The sequence below is a fragment of the Temnothorax longispinosus genome, chromosome 4 (assembly GCF_030848805.1).
Source record: "Temnothorax longispinosus isolate EJ_2023e chromosome 4, Tlon_JGU_v1, whole genome shotgun sequence".
In the NCBI taxonomy this organism is placed as follows: Eukaryota; Metazoa; Arthropoda; class Insecta; order Hymenoptera; family Formicidae; genus Temnothorax; species Temnothorax longispinosus.
The window spans coordinates 21,931,964-21,950,080 of NC_092361.1; the positions used below are offsets into that span (position 1 = coordinate 21,931,964).

At 40.9% G+C, this 18,117-nt stretch overlaps 1 protein-coding gene across 5 annotated transcripts in view; it reads left to right on the top strand.

Annotated features, from left to right (window-relative positions):
* Positions 1 to 18,117, top strand: part of Pnt (ETS transcription factor pointed) — a 103,439-nt gene that overhangs the window by 64,596 nt on the left and 20,726 nt on the right. For 4 of the 5 annotated variants that reach the window (XM_071776413.1, XM_071776412.1, XM_071776414.1 and 1 more), the window contains 3 exons: positions 6,312 to 6,428; positions 9,677 to 9,880; positions 14,464 to 14,727. In XM_071776413.1, coding sequence (XP_071632514.1) covers positions 6,312 to 6,428; positions 9,677 to 9,880; positions 14,464 to 14,727 — 585 coding nt within the window. The remainder of the gene's footprint in view (positions 1 to 6,311; positions 6,429 to 9,676; positions 9,881 to 14,463; positions 14,728 to 18,117) is intronic. The other variant, XM_071776415.1, reaches the window with a different exon arrangement.

The window sequence follows — 18,117 nt, forward strand, 5'->3', positions numbered from 1 at the left end:
GAGAAAAAGCAACGATAAAACTCTGATATAAATGGATTCACAGAATCTGAGCGCGCGCGAGAGTAGCTAATCAGCCGCGGAACGATAATTGGTTCGCGGTCCACGATTCTCGACGCGATGCCGACGCTGTACTATGCTGGCTGTTAACTTGTTTTGTATATGCGTGTGAATCGTTAACCAAATTGTCGCCAGAGTATTGGTTACGGTGGGACTGGTGGGAGGCTACCCAGGAAGTCGACCAAGGCATGCGTCGCCGTTATCATGGAGAACACTCTATCACGTTCGCCGTATCACGGCAAAACACGCTTTGCAGTAATCGGAGTAGTGGGTAACAATGCAATGGTGTTCTCACGCAGAACGATTTCTCTCATCTCGAAGAGTTATATATAGTGAAATAAGATCTATCTCACCCAAACAAGCCCCAGAGACATCTATATCATTTAGGAAAAATATTTTACTTAGCTTTCTCTCGTCTCTTGAGACGAGAATCTATTTTATCTGTGTTAGCTATGTTAATTGATTATATTTCTTTTCATTTTTTGCTTCTTATTCATTTTGGAGCAGCTTAGATGCTGATGCTGCACATAATCAAATCTCATTTCTTAATTAATCCAAAATTTATTTTATATTTTAATAATCAATACCATATTAAAAGGAAATAAATTAAAATAAAATTCAAAAATTTTCGCTGAGAGTTATGAAAGTTTTGGAAGAAAAATCGTCAAACGATACTGACTTTCACGCTTGTCGCGAGGTTTTTATTCAGCGGAACGTAGTTGGTAGCGCGAATTAATTGGTACGGACAACGATGGCAAATTGCGCGGAGATTACTTACGACTAATTATGGAATCCTGCCCCTGTTATCTCGGCGAAACACGCGGTTTCGCGATAATCGTCGGTTAACAATGACGCTACCGCTCGTTACCATCGCGCGCTCACTATCAACTGCCGCGTGCAACAAGGACTCCTTCCTTCTCCCCCGTTCCTCGGCGCGATTTATCAGCGCCGGCAACCGACCGTTCTGCGATTGCGATATCTCGTTGTGGGGGATTACCATCGCCAGTCCTAGTGCCTCTCCTTGAATTTTTCAGAACCCCAATGAGCTGATAATCTCGGTTTGTCAGCCGCCAGCTACCCCGCGCATGATAATTCGCGGTTATGATAACGTACCCTGGAATCACTGACGCGCTATCGACTCCGAGACACAAAGCGCTCCGTTTTCAACACGTTTGACCAACTACGCATTATGAAAGTTAATTGCTTTCGCGTTGTCGATATCTAAGTAGCTCCCGATCTCGATATAAGAGTATCAGGGGAAAGTCTTACTCCGGAGAGAGAGACCTCTCTTGATCGATAAATATACAACATAAGAATTGCAAAATTATATTACGAATATTATAAAATTTGTACAACTATCATTCGAGTTCTCGTGAATTTCACCGATTTTATATTCTTCCGATACCCGAAACTAATTTCTTATGAAATTGTTATCGCTGAGTCTTGACTTAACCGTAAAAGTCCTTTATTTATACAAATATGTAGCAGTGATCTTCAATTATTTAGACACCGCATGCGGATAATATCTCCTATCTGACATCTGACTCACTCGCGCGTCGTATTTGTACGCCTTAGGAGAGCATAGAGAATTCTGCTTGCTTCCCCGAGGTCTTCTTATACGGGATGAATGGCCTTACAGCCTAGTCACGCCGATGCAAGGCGATGCGATGGATGAAACCAAACGTGCGCGGGAGAGCCACCGACCGGAGCAACAGGTGTATACCACAGAAAGGCGGGTCGGTGGCACGCCGATACTAACACGTGCTTGTACTTGCGCTCGTACATAGTTCGGTTTCAGTGCGACTAATGGACGTTGCGTCGTTATGTATCCAACCGCTAATTCATCTCGCGACATACCATTTTAATTTCTGTCAGGCTTAACGTACGTTGAGCGAAGCCAAACAAAGTTGTCGTCAAACTTCCGATTGAGTATTTTTATTACTTTATCTACCACGAGTAATAGATTACAACAATTGAGATCTCGTGCAGATATAACCTCGGCTCTACCTTGTTTTTATCGCAGTTAATGATTATCGATTATCGATACAACATCTCGCCCTCGCGGATATCACTAATCATGCATGGACTTTTCAAATGCCGCGATTTTTTCAATCTGATAAAAAGGCACGGATTCGTAATAATATCCGCAAGCCTTGCGATTACAGTTTTCGACAACATATAAAATAAGAGCGATAGACGAATTTGGAGACGCGTTTCTCTCGCGCAGTTTGTTCAGAGCAGCTGCCGCAGTTGTTTGGTTGCCGAGTATTCTTGAGGTGTAGAGTGTAGAGGAAAGAGGGATAAGCCAGAAGACGTTGGTAGCACGTGCCTCGTGTCGGCTGTACTCGTGAAGGTTACACACTCACCCTAGCATATTCCAGATGGACGGGAGAAAAAAAAATCTTCTTATAAACAACCGGAGCTTAAGTTTGGAGCTGCTTTCATATGACATAGAATGTTCGTTCGACTTGATTATCCTCTTTCAAAACCGTAGGATTCGCAACAATCGTTATTATTTTAATTATTAAGTATTCTCTATTTACATTTTAGCATTTTATTTCTTTTTTCTTTCTTTTTTAGAACGATTTTAGAACGATATCATCAGCATTAATGTTTAATAACATAAATTATCATTTATATGTATCTTCAGTACATATACAAATAAACAATTAGTGATTACTGTAAAATTAAAAACAATTAAAATTATTAGAATCGTTGAACGTTGAATATTTCAAGCATTAATTCGCTTTTTGTATAAAGTGAAAGAAGTTGCAGAAGCGGGAAGATTGATTGATTTCTTTCTATATCTAGGTTGCATTCCAATATCAGCAACTGTCAGTACTGAAAACATCTACAGTATACGTGACGTAAAATATAGAAAAATATAGATTTTCAAAACTGACAGTAAATATCGGAATGCACCCTTAGTATGTACATTTGTGGTCGGAATATAGTTGCAACACGTTTTTTAAATAAGTTTAGGAACGCTTATTTAGATTTGAAATGAGAACTATTGCATATAACCTTCGCATGGGTAGTAATGATATTGTCAAACTTGCACATACAAATGTGTAGCATACATTGAACTATGAGTATTATGTGCCGCGAGAAATCTGTAATAAGGAAGTAGTTCTCATTCTGAATCTAAATGCACGTTCCTAAACTCATTAAAAAAAAAAGTGTTGCAACTACTCTGATCACGAGTGTACGCAGAAAAAAAAGAAGTATCATAAGTATATATTGCGTTAAACGAAGAAAACTTACTTGAAAGTCATTTATATATTTCTACCAAGATGCAAGAGTACCAAGAAAAAAAAGTTGAAATGATAAGTTGAAATTCTTATAAGAATATTATAGATTCTTGCATACATGCAAGTATATAAGTCTTAATTCAACACTTCTTTTTTTCTGTGTAGACTATAATAAGAATCCTTTATATTTCATAACGTATATCCCATCCATTGCTATTCTGATATTTAGATTTTACAGTATTCTCGTAAAAAAAGTTACGAGATAAATTTTTCAGATATTTCGACATTTGAAATATCTCGTCGTTTATTTGCTGAAACCCGAGACAGAAATGTTGTCTTCCAACATCGCACCGATAAGCAACGTGTATTCACAGTTATAATTTTTTTTCTACAGGTTATCTCGTTTATTCTGCAGAGTGTGTCTAAATTAAGCGTGTCTAATTATTCCCAACTACACGCGCGGACTTTAAAGTTTAACTAAGGTTAGATATAGGATAAAGAAAATATTTTTGTCGGTTGGCATTAATTGCTCGGAGAACGTATATAACTTGGTCATTGCGCCGATCGTCCGCAAGTAACGTAAGCCTGTATGCAAATTTATGTTGAACGTGTCGGGGGTCAAATGCCATCTAGGTCGCGGGCCTCGGGTATTTTAAATTTCCATTCGATTAAGTAAAAGATCGCGCTCCGTCCAACCCGGCATCGATCGATCCGATCGGTAAGCCAAATACGTTTTATAAAGAAACAAGAAGAAGATGGGGAAAAAAAAGGAAAACTCGTTAATCCGCGATGCATCAACTTGCAGCACCTGCCAGCGAACGTATCGCGATATCTCGATCTCTTCGTGTTATATTCAGGCTACAAATGATATACTACGGATACGACCGTTCTGATTTATAACGCAATGTGCCCATATAAAGCTTTCTAGAATAGTCGCGGAATCTACGAACGCGATACCTAAAAACTCGATATATAAGCTCGGACTTTTATGCGCTTAAATCGCAGACTTATACTTCTTTACTTTGCATATGCGTTGTACAATCTGGGATAAATTTTTCCTTGACGCCTTAAGATGTAATGATTTTGAAACTAGCCAAATAAAGTCTCACAAGTAGGTATCTCACATGTTTATTTTGAAACTAGAATTTCTATGTCCAAAGAACGATGCAAAAACGATGTAAATATGTCGTAATTATTAGTGTATAACTCGTATATTTATAAAATTAATATGAAAGTGAGAAACTATTTAGAGTATTTATCAAGAGAAATTTAGAAAGAGAAATTTTTTTTATATTATTGCATCAATATAAGTTATCACGTCAATCGTCAAATTCATATTTTCTTAATTGAATATCTTCGAAAAGAAGGATCCTCTCACGCAATATATTTTTACAACAAGACATCACCTGGTCATCATTCATGGAAACGGTTGAATAAATTTTTTTTCTTAATAATAAATCGGCGTGACGGATCGAAATGCATAATCCTGAGCGCGCAATATTGTGAACCGCGAGTCGAGATTATCGCGGCGTCCTCGCACGAGCGACGTAGCGTAGAGTTGCAGACGTCGATGCGAAACTTCGTCCCTTTGAAATTCCACTCGCGTGGTCACGCCGCGGTTGCGCCGTTGGCACGTGAATTTTCAATAGATCTCCTCGCACCCGAGACGCACCGCTCGCTCTCGTTCGTCACGCATTTGACGGCGTCGGCGGGACGGGGCCTATCTTTGGGCTACGCGACCGGGCGCAATTTCGGACGCGTCTTACATTCGACGATGCTCACAAATACAAGCTCCTTCCAATAAAATCCTCTATAAATACGTTTACAGACTTTAAAAGAATAATTCCCTAAGCATTTCGAGCATTCTATTAACGTTATCCGTTATCAATGCAGCCTATCTTGAATAAATTGAAATTTCTAACTAACATTTCTCGTGCTACAATCGCGTAGCTACTAATGGACGAAGCGTCCCGATATATCGTTATATCTCGCCGCGGAGATCGCGAGAACGATTGAGTGCCGTAGAGTGCCGTCTTTCGTTCTACGCCGTAGAACAAGCGCAGCAACGACGACGACGGCGACGGCGACGGCGATGCACCTGCCTGCGCTGGCGGCAGTTGCACCCCTCTTTATGACGATGCCTATCTAAGATGGCTGTGTGTGCCCCCTTCGTTTCGCTTTTGCTCGCCTCGCCGTTGCTCCGTGCTCCGTTGCTGGTAGCCGTGCGCGCGACACCTGACGCACGTACGCGCTCCGGCGCGGCACTCGTAAAACGCGCCGGAGCGCTCGCGCACACGTGGGGCATACACGCGGCTTGCACGCGAGCGCGCGCACCTCGCCTCGCCTGTGAGAAGCGACATTAACCCGCCTTCTCACACATACGGAAAGCGCTACACGCGCTTATAAGCTCCTCTTCCCCGTTTTACCTCGTCGCCGCCTCTCGACTCTCGTTCGACCGGCCGACCCGGCGAATCCGTTTCAATGTGCCTTTATTTTAAATAAAGGCGTGCTACTATTAGCTCTCTGTCGCGGGAATCAACACATTGGCGTATCGCTAATTCTCGTTTATTGAACACTGGTCGCACAATTTATACCAGATTCGTATATATGCGCGGAATTTTTCTCGGTCGTTTCGAGAAATTCATATATTTTGTTCCGCGCATATATGTATAAAATTGTATATATTTTTTTTTAATATTAAAAGTAGACCAAAGAATGTTGTACGATTGTTAACAATTGCATTATATAAAGAAGATTAATACCTTCATTTATATAAGTAGATATATTTCTTTAAAAAAGAAAAAGTGAGAGAAAATTAATTTATATCAATCGATCAAAAGGAAAGTTGCAATATCTGTAAAATATGAAAGAAGAATAGAAAAAGAGAGAGAAAGAATGCAATCTAAATGCAATCACGAGTATATTTATATTTAAATATATTCTTTCAGTTTAAGTCATTTAAGTGTATTTATATATTCAGTGTCTTTTTATATTTTTTTATAGATATACCGGCGCAAGTGCCGCCGTTAACACCTGGGACCAACAAGAAAATGTCCGAGGCTCTGGAGGCCTCCTTCGCATCTTGGGAAAAGGAGCGACTCCGCCTGAATATAACTAAAGGTCAGCTTTTATTCTCACTACTCTTGATTATACTTCTTGGTGATTACTCTTATAATCGTATCACTTTTTTTCTCGTAAAATTGCGTAATTACAAAGCGTCAAGTAATCATAAAGCGTGCTTTTACATCAGACGAATGTGTCGAATGCGTCCAGTTGCGAAAGTTTCTTTATTATAAAATTGTAAAATCTAGATAGTTAGACTATCGTTAATTGAAATCCGCGTGACGGTCGCCGTGATTTCAAGTAGATCAAATCTTTTGACTCCTAACAATAGTAATCTTATGAACGCAAACAATGTTTTCTGATTTTTCATACTGGTTTATATGATCCGGAATTTATGATCCTTGTACCGCCTCACCGCGCAAGTTGTTAAAAAATCGCTGCGGGCGCACAGAAGGGGAGAAAACACACGCACACACGCATGCACGCTCGCACATTCGTACGTTCGTATTTACTTGCGTGCCTGCGTGCGTGCGTGCGTGCGTGTGCGAGAGGCGCGCGTAGACGCGGGTGCGCGCGATGTGACGCGATGTGCGACGAGGCGGCCGGCGATGTGCAGGAATTGTGAATGTGATGTTGATGGTTCTGATGGGGAGCCGATGCCACACATCCGGTATGCGCATTCAGAGCCACGCGGGTGTGACGTTACTTCCGGTCTACATGCCCCGGGTTCGTACCCTCCAGGCCAGATCACCTACAGTCTGACCTCCGTGAACCGAACGAGCAACCTCCACTGCTCCTCTTGCCATTTCACTTCGAGCCTGAGACCCCGCCGCGTCGCGGTCCCTGAATCTTTTATTTTTCAGAAAACATTAAAGCATCATTAATAGCACATATTAATAAAAAAAAGTTTACTAAGGTTTACTTGACTCTAGCGAAATTAGCTCCTCTTCGCGAAAAATGATAAAAAAATTGTTTAGTATATAATTAATTAAAAAATTAGAAGTTAAAGCTAGGAATTTGAGTGTCCTTCGTAGACATAATTAATAGATTGCGCTAAAAAATCTATCTATGCGTCTAAAATCTGTCAATATCTATTGTGGCGTCGAAGAATATATATGAATATATATACGAGAACGCGTACGCTTACTATAAAGAAGACGCAACTTGCATTCACAATTACGTTTTGACGCGTCATATCGCATTCGCTATTATGATTTATTCAGAATCTATCTCCCTTTTGAATAATAAATACCATCGTAAAGATGCTTCGACATATAAAGATGGATACTTTCAATCCTCGTGAGTCTCAATATCTTTCATACGTTATGATAGACTTCAGTTGCAATCAAGATATATCTAAATCGATCGATCGGTCGATTTAGATATACTGCTATCTCGAAATCACAGACGTAATGTTGGATTTAAAGCGCGGCATCTGCTCGTTATCTATAAAGATCGAATATCCAGATGCACTCGATAAGTTTTACTATTTACATTCTCCATCAATATCGTAGCGGCAATCAAATATACAATTGGCAAATATCAACATTGTCTAATTCAGCCGTTTAGTGTTTAATTGATGAAAACGGAAAGAAAAAAAAGGGGAATATAAAATAATATATTGATAATGAGGATCTATTATACATGCAGCGATCGACCAGTAACAGAGAATACGTGTGCAGCGCGCGAGCGTGGACTTGTGTTCGAATGCGAGGCGAGAAAGAGAGTGTAAAGTCTGCTAACAACGCTTACGAGAAATAAGTTGGGCAAATATCGGTACGATCCTCAAACATCGGCGGTCGCTTTGAACGTGCCGTGCCATTGCCGTTAGACACTCTTGTTGCCTTGGTACTCGTTCAACTTTTTCTTCCTATATTTATATTCTATCCCACGCGAAAGACGTCAATTCATTTCGTACTTTATCGATTCCGCGAATAACGTCGCCCGCTCCGTCGTGCAGTCCTATATCTATTTTTGAATTTGCATTTGTGTCACGTATTAAAAATCTTATATATTTATATGTGGATGCCAGGAAAACCTCTGCCGTCGCGTCGAATTCATTATCGTTCATTTGCATTGCACCCTTATACACGAAGCGATTTTATTCAGGGAGGAGACAGGACGAAAAATTCATTTCTATTAGGAATATTATTTTTATGAAAAAATTAGAGAGAGTTGTCGTTATCATTTCTCGAAGATAACTCGTGCAATGTGACAAAACTATTTTTATCGTGTCTTCTGTCGTATCTTGAGTATCTTCTTTTAGATTCTCTTTTATCTCCTGCTTGATATTGATTTTTTCTATAACAAAATTTTTGGAAATACTTCTATATTTAAAATTTATTTTAATAATGTGTGTAGCATATATTTTTAATAAAACGGTGTTTTATTTTCTTTTTATTTCTTTTTTGTATTATAAAAAAACGTATATTTTTAAATATTATTGTGCTTAACTTATTACAATGATGTAGAAACGTAAAAAGACAAGTGTATGTAAGGTGTTTTGAAAAAAAATAAAATAAAAGAAGAATTAAATTTTGACTTTTACGCCCACTCGACATTTTTTTCGGAACACTCTGTATTTCGGCCTCTCTCTTCGGGAACTTTACGAGGCTAGACTTCGGATTCGAAAACCTCTTGCTCGCATCATTAGTGTTAAAGGACGTGGTAAAGGCTACGAGATTGTGCGAGCAAAGCTATATACATTAGCGAGTCGCTACGTTGGCAACTCCTGTTTGCATTATGAGCCCAACTGTACTTTTACGCAGCGAGATACCACGAAACAATGCAAGACACGCGTGCAAATATGGGCGCGCACCTCAAATGGGACATTCCGATGTTTCTCGGTATTGCTTCCACCAAAGATGGTCGGCCTGGGCTCCGACTAACGATCGCGCGCGCCGTCACAAACGTCGACGTATGTTCGACGTTTCTTCGATATATCTTTCGGCCGTCCGAACGAGCTCTCTCTCAAATGACCACGGATAAGTAAAAATCTTTGTTTTGGAAGTTTAGAGTAAAGTCCAAATGTCACCCTCCCTGATAATTTGAGAAATTAGAAAGCAATCGCTGTCTAAACAATGACGATAACTCAAGCGATAACTCGTTTTCGGTTCTGCATTCAATAAAGATGAAGGGATAATCGATTTTCTATGGCATTCTGATATCGTTGAGAAGATTTGTTATCGCCAGGATCGCAGGAGCCTGGCGATAAACGGTCATCGGTTCGGGAATACGACTCGCCGAGATTGTTGCTAGAGGGCAATCCGATCCTTATTTTTGTTTTCTTTTCTTTTTTCTTCCAGACCCGAGGCAATGGTCTGAAGCAGCTGTTGCCCACTGGTTGCACTGGGCTATCAGGGAATTCTCGCTGGAGGGTGTGGCGATGCAGCCGTGGCAGCACATGACTGGGAAACAGATTTGTGCCATGGGGAAGGAATCCTTTCTAGCACGTGCCCCCGCCTTCACGGGCGACATCCTGTGGGAGCATCTCGAGATCCTGCAAAAAGGTGCGTGTTCCTCATACGAACGGGGCTATCGGGTCCGTCAGTCTACCTCGAACATCCCCTACCTCGAGTATCCGATGAATCTGATGAGCGATTATTTTATATCAATCCTCAAGATATTTTTAATAAGCGTAATATATATATGAAATCTCTCAACGAGAATTTGTGCGAGGAAGCCTGATGAGACAGATTATAATACTTACAATAATAATAATGCGCTACTCGACCGGACATATGACGCCTCGATTAAACACTGCCATGATTCACATACTGTCAACTATTAGTGGCATTACGTGATAATTATGTGATGATTATATTATTAGGAATGGCTACTGATAATAATCTATTATATCGTAAAACAATTCCGGTAACTATTATTCTAAAACTATTATTCTACCGCGAACATTTTTCTAGTCACCTTATCTCCGGACCGTCAACGTGAAGGAGTTTCTATAATATAAGCCTAGACATTACAGTGCATGAAAAATTTTTTAATTAAATCGAGTAACGATTAACAATTAACATTATTTAATTTTATTAGCATGGAGAGAATGATTAACAATTCTTATATCGTGCAATATTTCTGGTGTACGAAAAAAGATTCTTTCTTGTTAAAAATAAAACATTGCGACAATAGTTAAACATCGCGATAGATCTTGCGTTTCTTACACGCTGGATGCCCACCGATGATCCCGGTGTCGCGAATCCGGGGTTAATCGCGCAAGAAAAACGCTCGTACGCGCTACGAACTTTTTACGACGGACACCATCCGTCGCCGTCGACAAAACCGATCGAATTTCCGTAAAATCGCGATGTCACGGCGCAGCGTACGAGCAAAAGGACTCCGGCGAACAATGACGGGGGCGATGGGGCGGTGCGCGCGGGTGGTGGCCATCTCTCTCTTCTCCTCCACCTCCTCCCGTGTCACTCTCCCGTTTCGTAGCGTTGAATCGAAACCCCCCCGTTTTTACCTCGCACGCAGCGCGAAGAGAATGAAGCGGAGGAGAAGAAAGACAGAGCACCATAGAAACTCTCATCCCGGATATCCGCCGAAAACGGTGCAGCGCCATTGCCGCGGCCACTTAGACGCTTTTTCGGGGGGGCTGTACTCGCGTGCACCAAAGAATTCACTCGAATTTCGATCTCGCGTACCGTCAATGGCCGAGCCTCGATTCGGCTGGTCCCTCCTATTAGATTCCCCGTGCCCTTTTATGGTACGTGCGCTCAAAACAGCAAGTCAAGTTCGCCATAAATGCGCCGTTCGATCGTTTTTAGATTTAACAAAAAGCAGAGAAAATTCAAAGGAAAGGTACATATATATATGTCCTTGTGTAGGACGGACTGGAGCAAGTGGAGAAACGGTGCAAGTGGAAAAATATGTAAGAGGAGTATCGCTATAGATAAACTTAGGTATCTAGAATTTCAGTATAAATTTTACAAATTTTACATGTAGGTACTCCTGGCAGGGCCGATATTTCAATTAAAACCAACTTGCCACTTATAACCATTTCTATCAATGTGGGTTAACTTTAATCTCGGTTTAACTTACTTTTTATTTTTTTCTAATTTCGAAACTAGAAAAAGATAAAAAATAAGTTAAACCGAGATTGAAGTTAATCTGCATTGATAGAAATGGATATTATTTAGACTTCTATTTTTTTCATTATCGTTTAATTTCTTTCATAAATTAGTCAACATTAATTTTATATTTACATTACGGTTATGATTTTTAGAAAGATCCAAGGATATTAATTATCTCCCGAATAATTTGACAGGTAATAGAAATAAAATTAGAATGTCTATATTTTTTGTCGAATATCTACATCGGTTGTATCAGTATCAGTATATTAAACTCGAGCCACAGATAATCTTATCGTAAATACAATTTAATATATAATTTTCTTTCATACATTTGTGTATGTCGCTAAAGTAAGTGATAAGAATATCCAACCAAAATCATTGTCTCATTAATTGTTAAATATATGAAAAACCATATCTACTGCGTGACGAAAAAACAATAAAACAATTGAGGTAAAAAAGGAAAAAAGGAAAGATAGAGACTGGAGGGGGGGTGACTAAAGGGGGAGACTTAAGAAGAGATAGGAATACAGATGGAGGAACAAGGAGCTGAATAGATCGAGATAGATAAAAGCAGATCGTACGAAATGATGCGGCAGGAAGCGGAGGTTCGCTCGTGATTTAACTCCCGTTAAGTAAAACCCCGTACTTCCTTATCGATTATTCATGTCGCCTCATCATTGGCACTGAAACCTCGGCTTAATCGACTAGCGCGATCTAAGGACGACTACTAACGGTAACTCACCACAAAACTCGAGATTCGTCTCGAATACGTAATCTCTCTCCCTTGTGTCGAAAGGGAGCGCGTAAATAAGCGCGAGCGAAGTAGAATTCTTAACGTTAAGCTCGGCGTTACGACATAGTTTCCTGATGAAGAATGATTCACACATTATGTGTGATTAACAACAAAACGAGTTTTATATCAATTAATAAAACATGAATCATGAATAAGCGTTAACGCAGAATTTTGTAGGAAATTATCAAAAATTGTCTAAATTTAAAAAAATTAATATTCTTTAAGTTTTTTATTTCTGACTTAAATTTTCGCGAGCGGCCAGGCTGCTTTTGTAAAACTACTATTACGCTCTGTTTCATTATTATCCACGCGTGTTAGAAATGAAGGAGAGATACGTACATGGCTGTGTGATTTTGCAGATAGCAGGCGCGGCGGGGAAAGAGTCAAATAAAAGCGTCATCGTCGTCGTCGTACTTTCCACATTCCAGCCGTGCAATTTATTATTGTGCTACGATTGTGAACGATGTAGCCGGCCGCGCCGCGTGATCCCTCTGACCGAGGCGACGGTAATTTAACTGAAGCCTAGCGTGCACCCGACGCTCGCAGTCGCGACACGACGTGGGTAATCGCTTTGATTCCGCGAATGAGAACGGATGTTAGGAAACGCTCTTGCGTTGTATAAAAAAGTAGAAACTAAAAAGTTGTATCTTCCTGTCGCGGCGATACCGATCGGATTCACGGTGAAATTCATTAATGCGATGCGTTTCGCCATCGTCGAGACGAATGATCGATCTCTTTTGTACGTCGGTATCGAATGGAAACTTGGATTAATTGACAAATTTTCCCATTGCTAATCGTGGTTAAATAATTACTTGATTAAATAAAATGTCTTTCTGCGCACGCAATTCACTTTGCGCGTTTCGACATTTATCTCGCTGTAAACAATAAAGGCGCGATTTTTATTTCTCGCTTAAATCGTCGCTTAGAGAAATCTTGGGGAAATTTAATTTTTTACTCAATCTACACGAATAAATTTTTAAGCGATCTCTATTTACAACAAACGCGGGCTGTGTCTTAAATAATTTTTTCTAATATAAATCAATTTTTATTTCTGGTAATTCACGAATTATTTGATATTTGAAAAATCAGCGGGTATACAGGAAGTTTATTTCAATTTTCTCCCCCACTGCATAAGTAATTAATAGAGCCGACAGTGTGTAAACGTGAAACCGAAGAGAGAACAGTGCATAGTGACTGTAGTAAAGATTATTTGCATATTAAAAGCGAAAAAAATGTAACAGAGTGTAGGAACATGGAAAAAAAAGGAAATATTCATGGCACGTACGTCGTTTTACATTTCGAGTCTACGATTGTTTCCACTAGAGTTCCTAGAAGCGTATATAGAAACACCGACGATGAATCACAGCAATGTGGCGAACATCTCCTTCGCAATACGGTCGCGATGATGATAGTGCTACTCCAGATCGTTAATTACGATTGCGATCCGCGATGCGCGAAACAATCGTACTTACGGGGAATCACTTGATGACAAATAACGCAATATTTTATTCCTGTCATAATCAACACGCGCTGAAAAACTACCAGGGCACACATGCTGCCGCGATAACTGTTATCACGTGAAGATAAGGGCTTTAATTATTACGATTAACATGTTCACTGTCCATGAGGTATACGTGACCATTCATGTGTGCACGTGCACATGCACGAGGCGTACGCGCCCCCGTGGACAGGGAACAAAGCACACTAGAATACAGTTCCTTTTCTTTTTTATCGCTAATGTTCTTGTTTAGTTAACGGCTTAATCAAGACTCTGATATACGAAACGTATTTTTTTGGAAGAAAATATTTAATCTAATTTTGCGACATTGTCAAATAAACAATTAGGATCTATATCGTTGACACGCGATTTAACTTATAAAACTCTTATGAAGAATAAAATTTTAATAATCGCGGTCGAGGAAACGGTTATGTAAGACAAATATCTTTTTTTGCGTAAAAACAAAATGGAAAAATGTACTAGAGATCTTTCTTAGTCAACGCACATTATTAACGTTAGTAACGTGTCATTATGTTTTTATTTTACAGTTTTTATAAAATCGCGAATGGGGTAACGTTTATAATTCCAAGACTGGTTCAAGTAACTCGGTGACAGATAGGAACGGGGGATGACGCGAGCCTAACTGCTTAACTCGCGAAGGCACACAAACAGACGTGCAGCTCGGTTGAGGATTTATCTCCGTTTTACATTTAGATGTCGACGCAGCGAAGGCCTCTCTGGAGAACGTGCCGGCGAACTTGTATGAAAGCGTATGCGTGCCAGATTTAGGTGATTTTTTGGGATACCAGGGTGGCGGCCATCAGGTGGCAACACCAGAACATAAAAACCCGTCGACGCCCGCCAATTCGGCCACCTCCAACTCCTCCGGTCCTCCTCAGAGCGGTACGCAACAACAACCCCCGATACAACCCTCTTCGGGCGCGGTGTCCCTGCCATCGAGACAGTATCATGACGATGGTAAGTCCATTTTTACTATTCCTCTCCGCCTTCCTCCGCCGCGAACAACTATTCTCGGACTTACGGGTATAGGAAATCCCATTTAGGCAACAGTGACGTCTCGCGCCAGTATAGCAAATTTCTGTGGAATAATTTCAAATTTGGGGGGGGGGATTTCCCTTCGTTGCAAAGTATCGAGGACTGGGTTTCTCTAAAAAGTACGAGATGAAAAGTCACGTTATTAATCTCTGTCTAGAAACGCGCGCGCGCGCGCGTGCGCGTAATTAGCGTTATCATTGACGATAGTGCCAGATGATGATTGCAACGAATCTCGCTTCCTACAGCACTCTTTCCTTTCCGATGCTGATAATTACTCGCGCGCATATGCAAGGGACCGCTAAGTTGCGCGACAAGACGGTTTTATTTATTTCCCCGATTGCAAGTACAAACGAAAGCGTGGAGGAGTTTCTCATTGTTACGTCAGGACGGCGCTGATAACATCTCTCAGGTTGGTGCGTTTGCACGTGTTGCAAACACAAACCTCTCATTATCGTCACTGTTCGTTCCTCATTTAGCATTTCTTCGTCGTCGTGCCGCGGGGTACCGCGTCGGCGACAGCTCGCGATTTCACCGGCGCGCGTATATATATGCCTAGAAATCGAATCGTCAAACGCCCGGCCTCTCTCAGGGCTGATTGCGATACGGCTCGTTACAGCGCGCGGCACAAGTGAGAGGGTGGGCCCGGCCGTTTCGTCGACCGAAACAAAAGTTCGAAACTCGGAGACTTTTTATTATAGGACCCCCATTAGTCGACCGCATCTTCGGCCTTTATGTAACACTTTGTTTTGTCCATTATATTCTTCACGTAGCGCGGTAATCACGAGAGAATATTGTTGAACCTGAAAAACTTATTCTTTATTGCGGCTCGCACACTCTTGAATTCTCGGTGAATATACGCCACATACATAATATCTGAATAACAAACGAACTATCCCACAATCATGTATGATAGTTCGGAGATAACATCGGAGATGATGTAAGCCGCCGGCATATTCAAACTCATTTTTTTTCTCTTCCATTTTTCTGCGGAATTCCCTGCGGAATAGCTCTCTCGCGGTGCTATTCTATTCATTCAGAAGTTTTGTTACAATCTCTTGAATCGCGACGTCTCTCGATCGCGGCCGCGAAGCGAGAGAAAGAGACACATTACCCGGGAGGACGGTGCGTCAAGTTTTGCTGAATCTTTTTGTTGAATGGACGAGCATCTATTGCGTAATGATTTTGTTATTGTACAACGCGTTGCGCAATGCGGTCGACGAGAGATTTCGCTAGCTCGTGTGCTCGAACTAAGAATCGTATTATTCACTGGTCACGAACCTAGTTTTAATTTCTTTACGGCGCGCGCGGAGAACGAATTGCCGAGTGAAAATATCAACGCTAACGCTGGCGCAACGCGGTCGTATAAAATTTCTCTGTTGCGCCCGTTATGACGTGGAGAATTTTTTGCACAAGCGCGTGCGACCCAGTTTTTCTTTAACTATTAACGTTTGATCATTTATCTCTGGCTTTGACCGAGTTACTTTCGCCATATGCGCCTTATCCATTGTAAAATCAAATTCATCATTACGTGACGAATCAACTCTCCCCAAGTGCGTTTTGCACAACATATTAACGTGCCGCTGACGAAAGACCAAATAGCAACGTTCAACGTGCGTTTAACGAAACGTTTGTAGCTTTTATGAATTATGCTTCAATGTATTTTAACATATTACAATAGTCAGCAAAATCTGCTATAGCATTTGTGGAATTATAATGTTTCGATATTTGATGTCGCGAAATTTAAATCGTAAAATATACCTACGGAGGAGTGCTAAAGTACGTTTTTTGAATGCAATTTATGTTTCAATTAATTTTATCTTCCCGACTTTATTAACTTTCTTAAACCATTCAGAGATGATCACAGAACGCGACAGAAAATTTAAAAAGAAATTATTAATTCGATTATCAGTAATTTACTGTAATTAAAAATGTAATTAGCAATTTTGAAGTCATTAACTCGCGGAATTGTGATTGATAAGCACGTGGCGCAACATCTTGCATTTTCATTTCATCGTTAGGGACGTTACGAAATGGAAAGGAAAAAAGATTCGCGTCAGAGAGGTGACTCGCAATCGCTGAACTGCGGTAGCTGAAACTGCGATTTTGCTCGCCGTACTATAACTCGCGGCATTTATCAATGGGAGATAATCCCATTGCAGTCGCGCGACGTGTCGTTCCGTAATCCGTGCATCGCGTATACACTCCGCTCGCAATCGCAAGTGCGTTGATGTCGGGAGACTCGGGGAGGCACGCGCAATAGGACGACGGATGGAATGGAATAGAATGGAACGGAGAGCGGAGAGTGGAGGAGAACATTATAAAGCGAGTCTTCGTACGTATAGCGCACGGGTAACAATTACCCTGGCGAGGGGCCTTACGTCACTGCAGCAGTGACCGTGGGTGAACGAGGGAAAGTCGGGTCCTCTACACGCTCCGCCGCGGACAATAGAGACGATTCGCCCGCGCCGCTCCGCGCCGCCCCGCGCCGCGCGTGTCTACCACGATATAACGCGCACGCACATACATACCTATACGCGTACGTGGACGTTAATGAATGCGCTCGTATATCTCTCATCCCGATTTCAATCGTTCTCGTCTACGTGGAAGGCAGAATGAAACCACTACCATTAGACCCGACTGACTGAATTAGCCGCTGAAAATTCTCACCGAAGGAGGAATTTTAATAACTATTTTAATTAATTTTAATTTCCCAAAAAGCAACTTAGCAAATTATAACTTTATGACGGAACAGCTTTATATGTTCGGTCCTTTTTGAAAATAAAACGCGTCGAATTGTGCACTGCCTCGAAAGAAGCTATACAAATAATAAATTTATTTTTATATTGATACACTATATTTATTTTTATTAATATCTATACTATATGTAAAATCAATTTAGAAGAATAATGTTTTTTTACGTATGCACTGTTATTTCTTTGAGGCGCAAACAGAAGTGCAAGAGATTGGAGAAAATCTGTCTTTGATACCTTACACTGATATACTGGCGGATTGCCAAAATATCGTGTAAAATATCAAAGGCCGATTTTTTCAGACTGTAAAAATTTGGCAAGCGCCGACTGATATTCGTTCGTGCGACGCGACGGTACGCCAAAGTGCTCCGGCTTGGCTGGTACCGTATGTACGCGTCTTACGAACGGTCGTCGTTACAAAGCGACCAACACAGACGTCTGTATAATAGACTCATTATTTCTGCTTGCTAAAGCACTGTTACGTTATGTATCACAGCTCTTCGAGGTCTCTGGTTCGACTCTCGCTTATCCTCGCTTTCGACCTCCTCGTATCGGAACCGAT